At 42.6% G+C, this 22109-nt stretch overlaps 1 protein-coding gene across 4 annotated transcripts in view; it reads right to left on the bottom strand.

Moving 5' to 3' along the window:
• Positions 1-212: 212 nt before the first annotated feature.
• grid2 (glutamate receptor, ionotropic, delta 2) overlaps positions 213-22109 on the bottom strand; it is a 468077-nt gene continuing 446180 nt past the window's right edge. The window contains exons 15-17 of one of the 4 annotated variants that reach the window (XR_013077212.1): positions 13807-14047; positions 6718-6807; positions 213-3411 (exon numbers count right to left, since the gene is read on the bottom strand). Coding sequence is in view for 3 of the 4 variants with exons in the window: in XM_076731585.1 (XP_076587700.1) it covers positions 2953-3411; positions 13807-14047 (700 nt within the window). In the remaining variant the exon portion in view is untranslated. Of the gene's footprint in view, positions 3412-5984; positions 6281-6717; positions 6808-13806; positions 14048-22109 lie in introns of all 4 variants that reach the window. The other 3 variants (XM_076731586.1, XM_076731587.1, XM_076731585.1) reach the window with 3 other exon arrangements.

A 22109-nucleotide genomic window follows, 5' to 3' on the forward strand; every position in this document is an offset into this window, starting at 1 on the left:
GACGCGCCTTTACCTTTTTTTCTCTGGGAATCTACTGATGTTTGTAGTGAAGAGAGAAAAGATAAAATAGGTTTAATGAGGCAAAACTTCACCTTGAGGAGTCACTGCTGTGTTTTCAGGGTTGAGCCCCATAAGAGCACTGCATTACATTTCTGAAATGTACCACATTTTGCATAAATCTAGATTTGCAAAAACAACAAATACCATCCCACTGTAGAAAACCTGTTTATTAGACAAATTATACACAGAAAGCTTTGCCACTTGTAACAGAGGCCCCAGTTTGTTCAGTTTTTGAATAATATGCAACACATACAACAAAATAGGCCTATATTAAATACTGTACATCATAAATTTTTGAAAATTATCAAGTAAATCCTGTAGTTCTATGTATGAAATTAAAAATGTTAACAGATAGCGCACGAGCAAGTTTGTGCATGCTTTCTTTTTAATCAACTTGCCACTTTTTGTTATTTAGCCAGCAAATAATAAAATGAACTCAGGATGACATGAGAAAAACAGAGTTTGTGTGTATGGGTTTATGTTGACCATGGGCGGGACAAGGGAAAACCAAATGCAGTAATGCGACTGCTAAACTCAACACTAAAGCTCGTCATGATATACTCTTTTCTTTTTGTTAAACAAAAATAGCATCAACATGTAAAATATACATTTTTATAATGTCTCTTTCATTTATACTAAATAAAACCTTTTAAATGTCTGTGTCCTATTTGTCATTCAATAGCCATACTGTAGCCTAATATAAGAAAAGAATGCCTAAGAATGCTTGCTTCAAAACACTGTGGCTTGACTGAGTTCTCTACGCACGACATTTTGCAGTTTTAGTTCTTAAAGATAACAAACTGAAAACTTGTTCTAAACAACTAACATTATCAATTATTAATACAGTGTTAGTGAAAAAAGATTTGGTTCCATTTTACCAGCCCACCCCCGAATCCACAAAATATTCCTTTAATGCTCTTAGTGTACTGTTCCCTTCCCCCACCCCAAAATGCACCTTAATGGTCTCATTTTAATTAATTGGCACTTTAAAAAAAAAAGAAGTTATATAAACAGTACCCTTAACATTACAGATATGAAATAGAAGTATATTTCGGACTCATCTCATAAAAGGCAGCCATTGGGTTTCCGATGGCCGTTGACTCTTCGTGACATTCCAATGACCCTGAAGCACAACCACTGACTTGCCGCTCTAAAATGTTTCCAGTATGCGCTGATACTTTGAGTCGTCGGGAGGGTACAGCGAACGAGTTGACATATAAGGCCTGCACTGAAGATGCTGTTGCAATGGCTTCTCCTCAACACAAAATAAACTCCATTTCACCACTTGAACCTGATAAGAAGTGATTGATGAACCCGAACATGGCATGACCTCACAGAATGAGCTTTTATCTTTTAAACACCCGGGCCATGGCAGCACTAAATCAAGCAGAACAAAGAAAAATCCAAAGTAAAAGTTTGAATGACTTAATGATGCAAAACCAGAGACTACAGCACTCATTTAGCAGTTTTTCAAAGTTTGCTGAGAGAAAAGAAAACAAGTAGACAGCTCAGAACAATGTTATTTTTTTGTACTTCCTGACCAAAACACATTCCACGCATTAAAATCTATTTTTTCCAAAAACAAAAGTCAATAAAAGACATATAATAAGCGTAAGCTTTTTGAAGTCTTTCGGCTTGTCTTTTATGTTTTTTTTTCTTTAAGTTGTTTTTTTTGTATCATCCCTTTTTACTATTCCTCTGAGAGTCTGATTCGAGGATCTCACCTTGACTTGAAAAGCAGATAGCACAGTACAGGTGAGAAAAGGTCAGATCTACATACAATCACTTACAGGTCTGTGGGCACTGGTACAGTGCAGTGGGATTGACAAAGAGTCTTTAATGTGCATCAAAATGGTGAAAACAGTTTCAGGCTGATGCACCAAAATGGCAGAAGTAGTTTGAGATCGACACACCAAACCGGCGATTCTACAGTGTCATATTGTTGCACTGTCATGGCGTTTCAGCAGATTCCGGACCGATGCACCAAGATGGTGTCAGCATGTGTTTAGCTGCAAAGTCTTAGTCAGGCCACCGTGTGGACACCATCTTCGAGATGATTACACATTTAGAACCCCAGATATTGGTAAAACAACACCAGAGAGGAGAAAACTCAGTATGGACTCCCACATAGTGAAAAGGCAGAGTAAGACTGGAGAAGTGGAATCTTCCAATATCCACTGAGATGGGGCCTTTTCAGAACTACAAGGGGCTGCTGTATGTATTCCCAGGGCTACAGACAAAACTATAGTTACATAAGCCTTCATAAAATAACTGCCCCATAATTGCTTAGTAGTGTGAACCCCTTGGAGTTATTTGATGGCTAAAGAGGCCACCAGTCATCCACCAATGGCAGCCCTGGTGCTCACAGGAATACAGAAGTGTTTCCTGTGGTTGGAGTACTATAAACTAAACCCTCCGAGGTGGGGTTTAGATAATAATAGTCAGGTCATTTCAGCAGATCTCCATTATATGAGACAGTCCTCATATCATAAAACGGAAACAATAAAAAGAGATCCCCTTTCACACATATCCCCCAAAATAATCCCCCAAACAATCACAACAACAACAACAATAAAGCAAAGATTCAAGCCCCCCCCGCCCACCTCCCTTTTTGCACCTCACCAGCATGGTTTGCGGGAGGATAAGAAACCCCCAACAGACCTCCACCTCCTTCGCCTTTTTCCACAGACACTATGGACACCCCTGGAAACACCCAAGCAGAAACTGAAAACATAAAGACTCCTATGTACACGGATCTCTATCTTCTGACTTTTTAGCTTAGCCATATTGTATTTGTTCTACCATCCCATGACCGACCCTCGCCTCCTCGCCTCCTCCTTCTGCTCTACCTCCTCCTCTTCCTCCTGAACCAACCGTATCCTTAGCAACTCCTCATATAGAGGTGCCCCTGTCTGGATCATTGCCATATCCAAAGTTGGGTCCTGGACCTGTGGGCTGGTAGGGGATGGAGGACATTGTTTTAATGGGGCTGCGGAAGAAGCCACCGTTGGGGGCCCTCTGCCTGAAAGGGCCTACCCCGCCAGTCCGGTGGTCCTGGAGGACGCTGCCGCCACCGCTACCGAAACCAGCAGAAAATCCAGCAGCGGCTTTGGCGGAGAGGCTGCGGCTGAGGGTCTGGATCTGCTCGGGGATGAAGGTGGTGGTGGTGATGTGGGTGTTGCGGAAATCGCTGATCTGCTCGAGTGCCTGGCGTGCGGCAGGCAGCGCATCCATATCAAGGGGTGTTAAATCGACGGAAGAGGTGGAGAATTGCTTGTGGGGGCTCTCATCCTCGGTGCACAAGCTGTTAACCCGGCGGTGTAGGTGCTCCAGGTCGATCTCCTTATCGTCCTGCAGGTTGGGAGGGGCAGGGAAGGAGTAGGATGGAGAAGACAAAGCGGTGGTAATAAATGGCAGAAGGGAGGGGAAGAATATGAGGTGGGAAGGAAGGATGAGAAGGGATGGGATAGGAGAAAGATCCAGTGACAGTGTTTAAGGATGGGAGAAAGGGATGAGGGAACAGCAGAAGAGGGACAAGAGAGTGGGAGGAGAGAGATGGCGAGAAGAAAGATGAGATGGATGAATGGAGGAAAGTTGGATAAAGGAAGAAAAGGAGAGGAAGGAGGTAAAGGAAGAGGAGTGAAGATAATGCAAATTGAGGAGTAAGGAAATGGAGAGTACAGCAAAGGAAACGGAGTACGTGTAGGGAGGATATATTTTGAAAAACAGTAAGTGGACAAGGATGGGGTGTATTTATATTCAGCAACAGGGATGTCATCCATCCGAGCAGTTTACATGGAAAGTAAGGAAGACAGTGAAAGCAAGAGAAGGGTGTTGGACAATGCAGATAATGAAATGATAAGGGCGAGATGGCGTACATGTGGCCAAACAAAAGATTTGGCATGATAAAAAAAAATTCAAGTTTAATTGCAATTGTTAAGTGCGAGAATCAGAGTGAGTGTGACACGAAATAAAAGTAAAAAAAGAAATGTTGGATGGTCACAGGGAAACATGGATGTAACAGGAAGCAGGGAGAGCAAAAAGAGAGGAGGGGGGAAATGGAGGGAAGGATAGAGAAGCACACTCTGAGCTGTGGTCAGGAGAGAAACATACACACACTTCTACAAGGTCTTTACGGGAGTGCAGATAATCTGGAATACACACAGAGAGCACACCGCCATCATGCTGTGTGCTCTGCGATTCCAGGGTGCTGGGGTCTACTGTTCATATAATAAATAGAATAGAAATATGAATGAAATATAAATAGAAAAATAACAATTTTCCTGCTTCTTATTACCTGTATTGCATTATGGCCATCATGCCAAAAAGATTCACGTTGAGACTGACATCTCATTTTCAAGTGAATTTTTTCCAGGCCACATACAATTCAGCTCTTATGGGTCATTTATCGACTGCACCATAGAAAAGATTATTTAATGTCTATCAAACAGTGTTTTACAGCCTTAACAATTCCACCTTAAGACGAAGCACAGACATTAACTTAAGCTTTAACTTAACTTAACTTACGGTATAAGTTAAATGAAACTTATTATGACTATATTCACATATAAATAACTTATCCACATAGTCTAAAGGATGGTGACACTTAGTGAGAGGTGTTTTCATGCTTTTACTGGATAGGGCAGGGTGGTGCAACGGAGCTGGGTTTGCAATGAATGACGTGTGGATATAAAGAGGAGAAGGCTTAGGTGGAAGGTGTTGGAAGGTACTTTTTTTGAAATTGTTGCCCCACACACACACGCACGCACACAAGCATGCACGCACGCAAGCACGCACGCGTGGCAATGTGCTGCTTGAGCTTTGTGGGAGGTACGAGTCTTAGAGGTAGGTGGGGCGGGGGGGGGGGGTCACATAACTTAGGTGTAATTTTGGTGTTTTACACTTCATAGAAATATTGTTTGAGCAAAGTCAAACAGGATTTTGTGAGGAAGGGAGTCACATCACTGGGGGTAAAGATAGAGTTACTGACCGTGTCCTTCAGGTCTGGGGGGTCTGGACCTACTGTATGTAGCTCACGGACAGAGGGGGCCGACAGTGGTGCCCCCTGGTTGCCATCTAAGGAAGGGACAGTGGGAGGAAGGAGAGGACGAGGGGGCGCTAATGTCTGTCGTGACACTATCACACACACACTAAACGTTGGGGGGGGGGATATCGAAAGGGTAGAGTTGGTATAAATGACGAGAAGTGAAAGAGAAGAGTGAATCACAGATGGTCAGTCGGCTGTCTGTGAAAGGAGACTAATGGGTAGCTATGGGGAGGGACTGAGGCAAGGAAAAGCAGCAGGGCCTGAGAGCATTTGTATAACTGTAATGGAAGGTGGAATGTTTTCCACCATTATAACACCCACTGTATTACAGAGGGGACGTCAACACTGAATCACTCAAATGATAATAACTTATGCTGACATAGATAACATAATAAATCTAAAAGTCTGAAATATATTTAAATATATATCTGTAATTTATTTATACAAAGGCCTTATATTGGACAACAAAGCCAAGTTTAGACCACAAAAAGGTTTTTGGCTTCATTTTGTAATATGAGGTTTTTGAAAAAACCTCTATGTTACAGAAAATAAACACTTCATTGCAGGCTTATACCTGCAACTTTAAAGAGCATGTAACTTTGACCGTCTGGTCACAGATAATGCTCTATTTGCCTCTAGATAGAGAGACTACACCCTCTTATGGCTGAAAGGCATCATTGCACACACAGTCAACTGGCACCATGCCAGGTATATAAACGATTTTGAAAGAGGAACATTTGCTTCCAGCAGAGAGCTTTGCTCCTCTGTGAACACCAAAGTTTGAGCCTTGCTCCTTGATGTCCATCATTTCTCTTGATACATTGTCATTCATATATCATGGCATTTCAAATAGCATCTGTCTTCAGGCATTACTAACCAATGATTTATTTTTATCCTCTATTGTATGTATAACCTTGGGGTGGGAGGTGAGGTCATTCTCATTTTGGGGGCGAGCTCGGAGGGGTTGGTGGGTTCGTAGGAGTGCTGCACGATCAGGGCGCAGGGAATGTCGCAGCATGCTGGGGGCTGGTAATGGGTGGCGGTGGGGACAGTGGTGTTGGCGGTGTTGGGGGTCTGGTTCTGGGTCTGACCGCCCAGGGCAAGAGGGTGCTCGTTGGGGCTGTGAGGGCACGGATCGGCAGCTTGCCTGGCAGATGGGCCATCTGCCTGCGTCTGGTGTGAGTGTGTGATGTGCATGTGGGTGTGTGTGAGAAAAAAGGAGGAGAGAGACAGAGACAGACAGAGAGAGAGAGGGTGATGGGAGAGAGATGTGGAGTAATTCGTATAAATGTGTTTGTGTGTTTGTGTGCATGCAAGTTGAGTGGGAAGATTCAAACAAGCCAGAAAAAAAAGAAGCCAAACAGGCACACAGGCAGACACACAGGCAGATAAACGTCAGACGGGCGGAGACAGAGGAGGGATGAGTGACAGACAAGATCAGGCAGATGGAAAGATGGCAAGGTGGAGGAGAGAGAGAGAGAAGTCAATTGGAGAGACAGACAGGTGGGGGGTGAGCGAGAAGAAAGACATGGCAGTCAGTCAGCACACACAGTTAAGCAAGTCGTTCTGTGTTGTGTCCTCAGAGAGACATTCACACAGTCGTTATATACCTGGAAAGGGGAGATGTTTAAATGCCATTTTGTATTGCTCTCTCCCTCTCTCCCCCTCGCCCGCTACACCCCTCAACACAGAGTACTTATCTACAAAAACAAAACAAAAAGGCAATATGAGAGCTTTGAGCCACAGTGAGACAGATCATTATATAGAGTTAGAACGAGTAGACCGGCAATTCCCATCCAAACCACAGGCTTCAAAGACAAGAGGTCAGCTGTTTTAGGTGTACCAAAGAGGATGATACACGAGGAAGTGCCCGCTCTTCTCATGCTAAATCTATGGATTATGCGAAATATCAGACACGATCAAAACCACAGATGTTACCATTATGGAAGAGTTCTGACAATGACAATTATTTCTGTTTTGCCAATATGCAGTATTGTTAGTTACTCTCAGTTTTGAGCTTTTGGAGATGTGGTCGATTCCAATGACAGAACTCCTCCATACAAACCTCTGGTAGAACATGTACAGGCCAAAAAGGGTAAAGCAATACAGCCGCCCTGTTATGAATGAAATGGGCCTCACACACTCATCTGGACGTGGCTTATCAGAAGAATCAAGATGTCAAATTTAGATTAGCTTCCAAAGCAGTATTAAGGGCACCATTTGTCCTGAGATATACAGCACTATCATTATGAACGTACCCAGGCAACAACCCAAAATGAGTTCAGATGCTTCTGAGCACAGTAAAGGAATAGCAAAACAGAGGAAGATGACTAATTTCCAAAAATGAACGCAGGTAAAAAGCATACTTATGTGTTACCAATTCAGGATAGAAGAACTGTAGTGCACTGTACTCATCATTCATTTGATTTAATGTGTGAACGATGTCAAGACAGCAGGGCTGACTTGCAAGTAGACTGTTAATACACAGTTACACAACCCCTCTTCATTCTGCGTGCATATCCTTGTCAAATGTGCTCAATCATTACACATTTCTCATCACTGGTGACCCACATTAGTCAACTACTGTGCGAAGGTGTGTATTTGTGAATGTATGAGTGTATAAGCCCGGTAGGAAGCAAACTGTTTACATCGAGAAGCAGACTCGTAGATAAAGATGTCGGCCATTCCACAACACAGAACCGTAGCACAAACACAGACACTGACATAAAGCCCACAGTCAGAAGCAGTTACCACAGCGTTGCAGCATACAGTATGAATGTAAAGGCATGTACAGACATGTACAGTATGTAATTATGCATGTTTTAGTACGTGTAAGAAACACAGAGACATAAACACAGCTTAGTTGTATTGGAGTTTGAACAGTGGATTGTGGGTTTTCATGTATGCAGGAAGCACGTGTGTGTACATGTGGCAGGTGGGGATGGTGTTTTAGTCATACAGTCTGATGGATGAGTGTAGTCATGATCTGTGCCGGTATTTAATGGTTTGAAGTGAATCGCATCCATCTTAAGTTGTGTGTCACTGAGAGTAAGATGCTTGGCTGCTGCTGCCGGTGAGAGAGGGGACGGAGATGAACTGAAAACCACCGGGGCTTATGAAGCATGTTTAAAACGAAACTGAACAAATGCAATTCTTACATTAATGGCTTTCATGGTATGGCATATCTGACACAAAGTCTGAGCATTCGTTATACTGACACAAGCCTGACATGACGGAAGAGGCGAGCTAAATGTGAGGCGATGATAATGTGTGTGCATGCAGGTGAGAGTGTGAGCTCATCGGTGTGTGTGTCTGCAAGAGTGGCCATATTGGGGAAGCTGTTTGTCATCTTCGGGGAGGACAAATGAGGGTGAGTCTATTGATCTTCTAATTAGAAACGATCAGTACTGTCAGTGTACTTTTGAATCGATAATCCACAGGTCTTATTCAACAAACCCAGTGACAGAACTGCTCTCAATGCACTTCAATCCTTTTCATAATTGTGTACTTTCTCATTTGAGATTAGGCCAAGGGGAGAGTTAGATCAGATAGTGTGCAAGTTCTTTAAAAATGTTCCATGCAACACCTTGGTTTTAGTGATTTCCACAATCGCCCTGATGGTTCAAATGGAATATTGCACTCAGAATAGTGCAGAAAACCATGCAAATCACTATGAGGCTGATATTAGCCTACACAATAAGTCTATATGTGTCTTTCAGGATACAGTACCTCACTGCGTTGGAGTAGGGCATTGAAAGTAGAGTCCTCATGCCAAGTCTGCACTCCCAATTCATATTCCTGATGCCAATGCATCTTGCTAAGCCAAGTTTTCTAGACCCACGCATAAAGAGTAGGTCACCAGACTTTCCTATTTTATCTTAAGCTTGCAAAAATGCAAAGAAATCTGCATTATCTTGGCTCAGAGTGATGGTCTCAAGTGGTGCTAACATTCCCTGTGACAGCAAGACAGAGGCCAACGAGTTCTTCATTTAAACTGACAGAGAACGAGGTGTCTAGCGGAGTTAATTACAAGCTTTATGGTTTGCTTCACTTTATTAATTTAACTTAAGGAAGTTGGATGACATTAAATACACTAGACTTACTCCACTGGCCATGACTAAGGCCAAATTGCATGCAGGGGCAGAGTTTTCCCCAGTCGATAAAAATGCAACATATGCAATTTATCTAATTAGCTGCTTTGAAGTTGACTTAAATTTATCTTCCTTCCTCCACTGAGTCAGGACATGCTGCAGTGGTCCCGGCTTGACTCTCTCCTGCTCTCTTCTCAGCAACCATCTTTGCAGCTGGTCGCCCACTTGGAAAAATTATGCACAGATGGTTTGAGATCCGAGTTTGGTGCTCCTGCTGTTTTTACACGTGACAGGATAATTTTAGGAAGAAATAACAAAGAATATCTCAGCCAAATGCAAAACTTTGATGAGGTGAGTTATATTTTTAAGCTGCTTTTACAGAGAAGTTGCTGGTTTTAAGGCCTTGTGGTCCGACCATGTCTGAAAGCAAAACAGCATCAGAAAACAGTAACTCATCGAAGGCTTTCATGTTGTAGCACATGTGAAAAAATGATGGCAGCAGTTGTGTAGAGAATGAAAATAGAGAGCTTGAGAGAAAAGTTCAAATCTTGCCTACTCTCTCACCCCCACACACCTGACCACTCGCTGAGTGAGGTGGGCGCGCTTGCCGAATTGTTGGTTTCAGAAAGTTCCAAAAATTGTGGGATGCAGCCAGCCCCAGCCAGAAAGCAGTGGGTGCAAGAGGTTTCAGACGCTGTTTGATGATCCGACAAGCACTTTGTTTGAAGCATACTGAGCCCTTGAGGTTCAGTGGTTACTCTGAGCCAACCTTGAGCTACACCAACAGAAATCAATAGGTCAATGCTTTAATAGGGTGAAGGATAAATGTCAGGGGTCATCTATCAAAAACAACTACGGTTGACTGAGCCAAGTTCATTTTCACCATGGAAGCACTAAAGGGGATACTCTGATAATGAAATATTACTCTGTGCTTCACTTGGATATCCCATCGCTGCGCTCCCACTGCTTTCCCAATGCTTTGCTTTGATTTGTATTCAAATAATATCTTGCTCTAAGCATAAGAAAACCAAATCAACCTATTGTCACTCAATGAATCACTGGACTAACAACAGCAATATCATTACCTGGAGATGTATAATAATGCACATACATATGAAGTGCACCCTGTCATCCATATGCAACTTCTAAATCAATAAGAGTGATTTCCATATGTCAGTTACTGCCTGATGCCTTATTATGCAAAGCCTTGAACAAGATCTACGCAGAGAATCAAAGACTATCACCGTTTAAATCCCTGCTGTCCCTCCTGCTCACTGTTGCGACTCCACTCCTGTGCTCAGTCAGGGGCTGATTCCACTGGCTGCTCTTAGTGGCTAATGAAGATGGTGGGGGGCGTGTGTGTTTGTGTGCGTTGCAGTTGAACCACACTGTGCTTAACATGACTTTGGGTTCAACCAAAGGTTTGGTGTCTTTGTGGCTGCTCAGTGGCAGACATGACCACTGATCTGAATGATGGATTAAAGCTGGTAACTGAGCAGGGGGCTGGAGGTAGGGGGTATGTGGTGTGTCTGTCGGTGTTGCTGCCTGATCAGGAACAAAATGTTAGCTGGGTGCGAGTGTTGCAACATATAATGTCGGACCCTTCAGAAATTGTTATAAAAGAAAGATTGTGACCCATCATGTTTAACAGACCTATTTCTGGCTGTCTTGCACAAAGACTGCGCACATGGAAAATTGATTGAGATAGTCTGCATGTGACTTATAGCTCTTGCAAGTCTAGCCTGAAACTAATTCACTTTCTAAAGAGGAAAGTGGAATCCACACAGAGTACAAGTAAAATTAAACAATTAAATAAATCAATAAACAAACAGCTCAGAGTACAAGTGATCAAATCACTTGCTGCTGTTGAGCAGTTGCAAGCATTTGCAGGTGGTGTGTTGGCCTGCAGTCAACAAAACTGTGTGAAACTTCTAAGTAGTTTGTCAAACAAGCCTGTGCACACTACAGTGATCACAGCTGATGAGGCACATCAATTAAGTCACCTATTTGCCTGCAAAAACACACCAATTTCAGTTTTGTTTGTCACAAACTTACATGTATTTCTGTCTTTCATGTAAAACACCCTACAACCACTCAAGTCACATCATTATGATCCCTCTGGAGAGTTAATTGACAATTTCTAAGTACAAGACATCTGACCCAAAAGCTAGAAACTGTAGTGATGTAGTAATGCAATAATTTGTGATGATGGATCAATGTTCGACCAGGAGCTGCTCATTTAATCATTTGGAACCTGTGGTTCATCGAGTTTTCATGTTGAAACTTTCCTCTAAATTATTTTCCAGATGATTGGTGTTATCGGTCTTTTATCATGAAAAGTAACCTGATCCGACACTAAATCATCCCGGCTAGAGTAACAATTTCCATTCCCATCTTTGTGTCATCTTTTCTAATTTATTCTTGGTGGAACTTTAAATTAGCATGACACCAAAGATTAAGGAGATGGGGCAGGCTTTTCGCACTGGTTTCTGGTAGTCAGAGTCATGCAGAGATCACTTAGAAAGCCCTAATTAGAGTAATGGCCATTTTTTTCCTGCATTAAAGCCCCTTTTGGTAACCAGGCACCAATATCTGTAATACATTATGGTAAACCATTCAAAACACCTATTGTCTGATTAATGGTAAGTCGGTCTTGTGTTTCTAAGGTCTGGAGGTAGAATGATTCAGACGGTTCAGAAACCATTCTACATTAATTCTCATTGTCCACAAGTTAAGCTTAGCCTGCCTTTATCAAACGGCTACCTCAGAGGCGGAAAAAAGCAATTGTTTGATTCTGAAGTTATTTACCTGATGGCAAAAATGTTTTCTGCTAAAATTAATCTGTGCTGCTTCATGCCTCAGTCTAATTTGTTACCAACACGTAAATAATTAACTCCACAACAAAAGTGAAAATATTATTTCACACATAATTACATTTCTTTCAGTTCATCAGTGGCATGTTTTGCATTCCAGATTTGCTACACTTTGCTGCAATTTCACACTTCTGATTAAAGTTATTTAGTTGAACACTTTCTCCCTCTGTGTTTTGGTAAACATAGCAGTAGGCATGGGAGGTGACGAGGTGGGGTGGCGTTGGAGGTTGAATTGGAAGCCTCGTCAAATCCTTTTGTGGATGAAACAGCTACTGAAATAGAGAGGTTGTAACAATGGCTAGCACTCTGTTACGTTCTGGTGAAAAGGGCCTGAGCTTGTGTACTTACAATGCGTTAACAGAAAAGCAACTATACAAGCTGACATTTGAGGTTTTCTTTGAAGATGTTACCTTTCTTGTCTACTGTGGAGCAAACAAAGCCACAACAGTCACAACAGACTGCAGGGTTTCAACTAGGGGAAGATGTTGGCAGAGTCACTTTGATTGTTCCAAATGATATCCCTGCTGAGGTGATCAACCGCACATAGGCTGATTGGATATTTCACAGGGCGCTGCTGCTAATTTACAAGGTGGAGTATTTCCACTGTTTTGGAGAGAACGCTGGTATAAATATCCATGCTTAATATTGTGAGTCAGTGTTTCTGACTCTGACTTGGTCAAGGCACACTGCAGCATTCCAACAGGCCCCCAGGCTGTTTTTGTATTCTGCTTTTAACGTTGCCAGTGTCCTCTTTTCTCCCAAACATTCACTTTTCAGAAAACAATAAGTGGTTGATTACCCTGCTGACACTGACGCATTTGCCTCGTTTTGAATTAATCTTCACAATCAAAGTAGTATTAATAAAACATTAAAAGAAAGAGGTGAGATTATGCAGGACGCCAGCAGTGGCTGAATGCAAACAGGATAAATGTAGAATAATGCCACTGAATTATCCATATTGAGGATCTGGATTGTGATTATGCATTGTCAGGGTGTAAAGAGATGTAGGAATTTTCTGGGTACGGTGCAAAAATGGTCTTGGGAGACTGAATGTTTTAACTGTGAAGAGATGCAGGCACATCAGCTCATTGACAGTGCCTAAACTCTCCCAGTATGAGTGTATAATGTATCTATGTGAATCATGGATATGTTACCAAGGCCATCTAATATTACATCATAGTTAATGTTAGATATCATATTTAGCCTCAGTAAGCAATTAGAATTAACAACATGACAGGATGCTTTGTAACCTGTCCTGTTTGACCTTTCTTTCCCTTCTTAGATTTATATACTTGAAAAATATGCAAAGGTCAATGCCAGTTACATCACTGGAGCTCTAATGTAGCACCTCCAGGATTCTTTTTGACAGAATGTGCATGTGCTATCAGGATAGTATCGCTGATGTTGCTTGTGTGCAAATTTAGTTCAGGAGAAGTGACATCGTGAACATGGGAGGATTTCAGAGGTTTCAGACAGGGGCAGTGTCACAACTCCATTACGAAGAAAACTTTGCTCATATCTCCCTTCCTCATGCATCCTGACTTAATGGAATTTTTCATCTTTGCACCCCTGGACACAAAGTCTAAAATTTGTATCTAGTCATTGCAACCCATAAACTAAACCCGTCTTCCATCCCATCATCATCTGTCCACTCTTATTTTATTTTACTTGGGATAAACTGTGGGCCCTAAAACTCCCTGTGTTTCCCCTTTGAGTCACCCATCCATGGCCCTACCTCCTTGGAGGGGACCCTGGATCCCTTCCTCCGTGACCACCAGCTCTCCACCATGGCAATGAGGCAGGAGAGCACCACGCCAGCTGCCAGGACGCAGAAAACGCCAGCAAAGCTGTGGATGTCCAGGGCGTTGCCGCGCTGTCGTGTCTGGATGGAACTGTAGAGGTCACAGGGGCTGTCCTTGGGCCACCACTTGAGTTTCAGTATATCCATGTCCCCATTTTGCTGGAGCTCCAAGATTCTATAAGCAGGAGACACAGGCAGGTAAGCATAGAGCCATGTTAGCCTACATATCAGTCCGCTAAATGTAACTTCTGTGTTGTGAAATCAGACAGCTTACAAGTCTTTGTTTTTTGTAACTCCAAGTTTCTGACAATAAAAGGAGGTCAACACAAACAGTGAGTATATATGAAGAGGCAGGCACATGGGAATTAATGTCAGATGCATGAATGAGCAACAAGCTAGTAACATTCAGAGGAGTAAGATAACACTGTCCACAATGAGCACAGTTGTTAAGTGTGACAATGCCTAAAAACATACATGGAGAATGAAAGATATTAGCTCAAATCAATTGCAAAGAAAGTGACAACACTGCAGCTTTTACTGCAGTTGCTATAATCCCTCTCCTCCATTTGAGGGCAGTGTTTGCCAGTTAAAACCCTCTCTGATCCCTGACAACCATATTGGGCTGTCAAACTCATTATGGCTAACATTAATATGTTTTGCAGCACAGCGCGAGTACACTGCCACAATGTCATTATGCAGCCGAGCTTTAGTCCCACGATTGATAGCTTCAGAGAGGATACAGCTCAGAGGTTGATGGGGTCCCTCTGTTAGCCTTCAGCTTATTATTTAACTGGGTCGTTCGTTTTGGTTTGGCGGAGAGCTGCACACACAGAGACAGACAGGCGTACAGAGGCTCTGCTGGCATTCGGCTGGATATTTAACAGGCGATCTGGCATGGAGGAGAGAAGGGCACATGGAAAGGGTGAGACCAAGAGAAGAAGGCACTCTGGGAATGTGTGGGTGTGCATGTTTATACATATACCTCCCTCACAGGCATAAACATACTAACACAGAAAACAAATAGATGCAAATAATCCCTCATAAATAAACTAAGCCACCACACTGGCTAACACCAACGGGGTAGATGTGCATTCAGAAAAGAACAAAGTCGCAAACTTGATTGCATGCATGTCCATGCAAACACACGTGTACACAGAGACAGATGTTTGCGATTATTAGCAGAACTTCCTGGGGGCAAACGCCTCCAAGTTCAATGACAACATGCTGATATGAATGACAGTGCCCATCTCTCATCGTCATCTTTTCCCTCATATGGAATGCACAAACAGACTGAAATCAATCAAGAAATGCAAATGAGCCCTGCAGACAGTTTACATAATTAATTTCATCCAGAATAGCCAGAAAAACATGGCTCATTTCAATGTAATTCAGCTCAACAGACTCAGCACATCGTTCTATAACCACGTCACTCTCATTTAGGGACACTCTCTTATCACTTCTGGGGTTCTGCTGAGCTGTAGGAAGTGAGGAACTGGGAAACTACATGGTGGCTGTGGTTGTAACTGATGGAAAAAAATGAAAATAGAGGAGAAAAGAAGATAAGAGAGGAGGAGACACACAATTAGAGAATAAAAAACTCATTCGAACAGCAAATCCATGAACAGTCATGCTAATAAGAGATCATGTCCGCCAACTGCAAGCTTGATTGTAGGATTGTTTGGCTCAGATCAGCAATGATTAGCTCCAAGATTGGATAAGACTTTATGTAGATGATATGCAATATTGACTGAAAACAAATCAAATCAAACAGATCTGCCACAATGTGAGGCAGTAGTAGTATAGTGGCAGCACTGGCCTAGTTGTATGTCCTGGTTATTACTCCACTGGCGTGAAGAAGAGGTAGTCAGTGTAGAGCTCCCTCATCTCACATCAATCCTGCATCTGTTCTTTTTTAGTAGTGCAGTGGGCCCTGCTCCATTTTCGCTGCTAAGTTTTTTTTGGACTGTGATATTGTGCTGTATAACACAAGACTTGTGCCTGAATGCTAGATTGCTGGAGGAGCAATAGCGCAAAAACACTTCACTGTTGCATGCAGGGCACACTGTTGATATGCCTGTTGACATGGCTAAGTCTAGGTTTTTGAGCAGCACCTGTGTATAATGAAAATTTAAACAGCATCCTTACTAGTTTGTTCTTATCTGATGACAGTATCACAGAAAAATCACTGTTTATGAAAGTTAAAACAAGCTTTTCTTCCCCGAGAAGTGATGTTCCTTTCATACAGTACTGACCTTTTTATCTGTCACTTTGACAACAGATGCTTCACACACGCGCATGCGCACGCGCACGCGCACACACACACACACACACACACACACACACACACACACACACACACACACACACACACACACACAAGCCTGCGCTCTGGCTGACGGCTTCAGAGGAAGACGGATTACAAGCAGGCTAATGAGATGGAATAAGAGCGATCCAACCTATCAAAGAGGCCAGGCAATGTTTTGTCAAATATTTCTTGATTTCTTGCTTGGATTTCAGCCAACTTTCTTGTCTGAGTTGATGTCTTTTCATGTTTGTCAAAAGAGGAGGCACGCTTTGGAGTTGCCGTCTGTTATCTGTGCTCTGGAGTTGACTGTTCTCATGTGTCACAAATGTCATGTCGCACAGGTTTTTGTGTGGCACTTAAGGAGCGTCAATAAGCAGTGGCATTTTCTTGTTTCATCTACTTAAACACTTGTGAACACAATTACTATAGACAGTATACAAAAGGTCTTTACTGTTGACCTTTGAGAGAAACAAACACAGAGTGGAAAAGGGTAATTAACATTTCTTTGCTAGCAGAGAGAAACAGCGATACCACCTGAGCAGACAACCCCAATTCCAAAAAAGTTGGGACTCTGTGCAAAACGTAAATAAGAACAGAAAGCAATCATTTGAAAACCAACTTTGTTTACTGACAACAGTTTCATAAAAGTGCCCGAGCCAATTTAGTAACATTCTTCATACAATCATGTGTTCACAAAGTGGTGAACCTCGCTCCATCCTCACTTGTGAACGACTGAGCCTTTCCAGGATGCCCATTTCATACCCAATCATGATACTATCACCTGTTACCAGTGAACCTGTTTACCTGTGGAATGTTCCAAACAGGTGTTTTTGGAGCATTCCACATCTTTCCCAGTCTTTAGTTGCTCCTGTCCCAACATGTTTAAAAAGTTGTGCTGCATCAAATCCAGAATAAGCAGATATTTCCAAAAATCAATGAAGCTGATGAGGTCAAACATCAATTTTATTGTGTTTGTACAGATTTAAATTGAGTGTAGAGGATTAGCAGGATTCGTTATCACATTCTGTTTCATTTGTGTTTTACACAATGTGCCTTTGTTTTCAGAATCAGGGGTGTAACTGTCAAATATCTTATGGGATACCTTGGCTGATTTTAAATGTGATCTCGCTGCATGTTGAGGTTACTGGCTGTATCTAATTTTCAATCTGATTTTCAAACATTAATTCAAAGACTCACTAAATGCCAAAATTTCCCCATCTTATTCTAGACAATCAAAAGGATGCCAAGCAAAGCAACAAAGAATATCTAAAAGGCTTACTCCCCAACTTGATCAAAGATCACACAGATCAAAACACAAAAACAAACATTTCAAAAAGAGTATTTCATCAGAGGAATTTTAAAGATGTGACTAAGCTGCGTGTAACTTTGAGGGAGGACAGAGCAGAACAGATTTGAGATTCAGGGCAGAGTGCTTTCTCTCTCCCCTCTATTACGACCCCGTCTGCCCAAGGAGCTTATCATCTATCATTCTGCACTAATTGGCCTATCAGAGTAATGCAAAAGCTGCTTCCCTGACAGGCCCTTGAATCAAACCCTAACACTGACATGCACTCACAAGAACACACACCTAAGTATACACACAATAGCTAGATTTGCACTACCTTACATTTATCTCATTGAGGTTAAGCTGCCGTTATCCATCCCACAGACTGGCCAAAAATATGCTTACTTGACTCTGTAACAGCAGAATACTTGCAGGAAAGAGGACAGAAATGATGGCCATGCTGGCGATATTATGTGATGCTTTCTGTCATGCTCTTTTCTTACATCACAATTCTAGACGACACCCGGGTTTGGACAGATGGCGCAAGCCCAGAGTGAAGAGGAAGATGTTTACACGCAACACAACAGGGACCTTTTAAATGACAGCAATCCAGACACACTACCTCGTGTAATTCTACTTCTACTACTTCTTCCAAAGCTTGGTCACATAAAGATTATGTGTGTTCAGAATGACTCAGCACATGTAAAATCCCCAACAAACCTACAAGAGATCTTTATTAACTCATGGCAGCTGCTAGGTGAGGAATACTTCAACTTTGGGAGAAAAAGTGATGATCATTTTTAAACAAGCAAAAGCGGTTACCACTGTTCTTCATCTGTCTCTATCCCATGGCTGACAGGCAGGATGAAAGGCCACCGTGAGCTGCCTGACAAAAACATGGGTTGAGTCAAAGGTTTCCTGCAGTACAACATCTGTCTAGATCTCTAATTTGTCTGCCGCTGTCTCGCCAAAAGAAATACATCTTCCCTCGAAAAACACAAAGACCCGAATTTACCTGTGCACACACACATACCTGCACACACTCAGCAACACAGACAGAAGTGTAATTGTCTATCCACACACTCACAATACACTACAATCCCGCAATGAACGATTCATTCGGAAAACAATGACAAACTGACATAATGAGCGCGAGGAGTAGCTAATCAAAGCCTGTGTGACACGGTCTTTATGTCCTTGTGAAAGATCCACTACATTACACAGAGTTTGATGAAGTTCATGAAAAAGCGCAGGAGAAGAAATATGACAACTAATTCATTTCCTCACAGCAGCAGTGCTTTTTCCTGCAGTTATCCAAAACTTTTTCTGCTTTAATTCCAGTCTGAATATGTAGAATATTGAACTGAGGGAGTGTACACTTAGATGTGTCGCTTAGCTTTTTACTTCCTTCAGGGGCTGTTAGTGTTTTTTGCTCAAGGCATCATCAGTCAGCACACTGCTGCCTGAGGTATCACGAAATAGATCACTTTAATCACCAAAAATAGCTTCTACTATACATCACTGCAGTCTGAGGACATGCAATGCAATTATTGGTGTCATGTCCTGCATACAGGGGCTTCTGTTTTGTCAGCAACTGCATGTTCACATCCAATTAGATGCATCATCGTCAACTAAAATATGTAGCATATGTGAGGGTTTCAATCTCAGAGTCAGCCACATGCATAAGGAGAGCGAAGTGTGCGTGATAGGCTGGGTGAAATTTAATTACAGAATAAATGTAATTTGGGTGTCTATCAGGCTGGCCTTTTTTTTGTCTGCAACAGCTACCCTGTGACAGTGTGTATAACAGTGCATTATCACATGGTAAGCACGTAAAGGTATGGTGTATGCATGCATGCATCTTCCTGCGTCTATAAAACAGCTGGTGTGCTGTGAGATGCATTAAAACTGTGCGTGTGTAATGAGTTATCACCTTGCTTTAAGATCATTGACTTTGACTGGGGAGATCTATAATGACTGTAACAAGTCCCACTGGCTGTTAAAGCAAATGAGCAAGGGTTGCCCGCGTGGTGCAGGGCAACTGTTGTTTGTCTGTGTGTATATATGTATGTGTGTGTGTGTGTGTGTGTGTGTGTGTGTGTGTGTGTTCGCGCTCTGTCTCTGCCTCCCCGTTCTCTCCGCAGTGGCCGTTACTGCGCGGACTAGATGTTGCCATGGCAACTCTACGGCAGCAGCCTTGATGGCGGGATGATCACACGTCATTAGTCGACTCAAGCCATCGCCTCCCACCCCACCACACACACACTGATTTGGATAAAGGAGTGAGAGGCAGAGGCCTTGAAGAGAGGAAGAAGGGGAAAAAAGTAGAAAGAAAAATGTGAAAGATGGTGTGAATTCTGTCAGGTGACAAAACACAGTCAAGGTAAAAATATAATACTGAGATCACACATGGGGGAGAGAGAGAGAGAGAGGGAGACAGACAGAGGGAGAAAGTGGCTCATTGAGTATCACATGAAAAATGGAGGAACATAGTGCCATACAAGCTTGGAATGAGGACTGTTCACATAATTGAAAGCCAGGAGAGACATGGACATGAACAAACAGTGCTCTTTCATTTGTTGTCTCTCTTTCAAATGAGAACATTTTTTGGAACATTAGGAAATTTTGTTTGGTCCTCACTTTTTCCAAAGGGCTGTTTATGAGTCAAGACTTTTTGTTCGTTTGTTTGTTTGTTTGTTTCTAAGGGTAAAAGTTGGTTAAAGTTAGGGTTACTGTAACGTCCGCGGTTTGACATGTGGTCGTAATGGTTAAGCTGGTCAGGTGTTGCATTATGCCAGCGTGGGTCCTCACAAGTATAGATGAGCAAATGTGTGAGCAGATGCACAAATGATGCACCTCTCACATGTAAGCTATCAAAGTTGTCAAAAGAGAACAGTGTTTCAAACAGAGTGCAGTCTTTCATGGTCAGAAGGAAGTTTTGTGGGGCCCTTCTGACTTTCTTTTCTTTCCTTTACTTCCTGTTTAAACCCTTTCGAACAAACACTTTGCGGGTAAATACGTAAACGGGGACATATGTGGGCTTTTAGGAGTTCATTTGACTGAAACATCTATTTATAACAGTTTTAATGAACAGCCCCTAATGCATAAATGACATCTTTACTGGAGTGAAAACAGAGTATCACGAGATTTCCCACTGTGTTGCTGCACCACTGCTGGAGTACGGGGAGCATCTTTCTGAGTCAAATGGATGGTGGGGCTGTTCCAGACAGAGGCTACAGGCTACAAAGTGAGTTTTGAAAGCCTGTTATCTCAGCACCTGGCAAACTGATCCGTTGACTCATTGGTATTGATCAACTCAGCTATCAACCCCCTCTAGATATATTATGGCTATTTTCTGAGATGGGGCAGTAAAAATTGCACTTATTGCCCCTTTAAATGCACTGTAACTCCATATATTGTGTTGATTCTGCAGTCTTCCCCAGGCCCATCCATAAGGCCCCTATAAATGCAGGTTATGTCCCATGCTGCTCTTTCCCCAGTTGCAGGCTTTTACTACAGCTCCAGCCAGTTAAAATGCAGAACCGTGTGGGTTAGATGATCAAGCAAAATGTGAAACAGTTCAGTGAATTTCAGGAATGGCTAGATAGACCTCTTAACTGTTTCTGTGAGAGGTGTTGAGGCGTAGTGCGCCATCATGGAGCACACTGCCATCTGAGGAATGGCAGAATATGTCTGCAGCAACTAGAACAGTCTTGCTCCTTTATAGGAATATTCTTCTGCTGTCACCTCTACAGCACACACATTTTTAAGTTGGAGACGGTGAAAAGTGGAAGTTGTGGTGAGGTGAGAGGTGGAGAGAGAACGTGAAGACAAGAGGGAGAAGAGATGTTAGTGAGTCAGAGAATATAGGCAAGATGGAAAATTGAGTGAGGGGAGCAAAAAAATGAAAAACACTGACAGTGTGCTTGGTATGGATGGATGGCTGACAACACAATAATGCAATGTGGGAAAAGAGACAGGATAGGAGGACAAGAAGGCTGGGGAGGAGTAAAGAGAGGAGAAAAGAGAGGAGGATGAAATGAGTGAGATGAGCGAAATGAGCAGAGAGGGGGTAGAGGAGGGGAGATGGGAGACAAGGTGTTACGCTAAAATGAGTTTGTTGCTCTGAGATGACCGTTGCTGTCAGCTCCTTAAATGAGAAGAACTCTGAGTTGACAGCTCAGTTACTAGTTTAACACAAAGCTGGCAAACATCAGCGGTCTCTGGCTGCCTCACTGGTGTTAGCCTCACTGGAAAACATGATGGAGAATAATGTTCATATTATAAAGTCAAAAAAGTATCTAAAAGTAGTTTCGCTGTAGGTCTGATGAATGCAGGGTCAGCGTAGTTCAATATTTTGCTCAGAGAGTAGCAGCACGCCTTAGAAAATTTGGGAAATGTTTGTGAGAATGTGAGCACTAAAACACGACAGACATTTTGCTGAAAACTTGAGCGGCTGCAGGGATTTCAATTACACTGGGTAGGTGAGAGTGACATAGTGATTAGGGAGGCCAGCCTGTAAGTCAGAGAGCTCAAGCACCCACATCAGCAAACTGAAGTATCCTTAGATGCTGAATCACCACAAGCTAAAGGTCTGCTGAACCTGATTTTTGACCTGCCGGCAGAGACGAGGGGGAATCAATAAAG

Source organism: Chaetodon auriga, chromosome 5 (genome assembly GCF_051107435.1).
Source record: "Chaetodon auriga isolate fChaAug3 chromosome 5, fChaAug3.hap1, whole genome shotgun sequence".
Lineage (NCBI taxonomy): Eukaryota > Metazoa > Chordata > Actinopteri > Chaetodontiformes > Chaetodontidae > Chaetodon > Chaetodon auriga.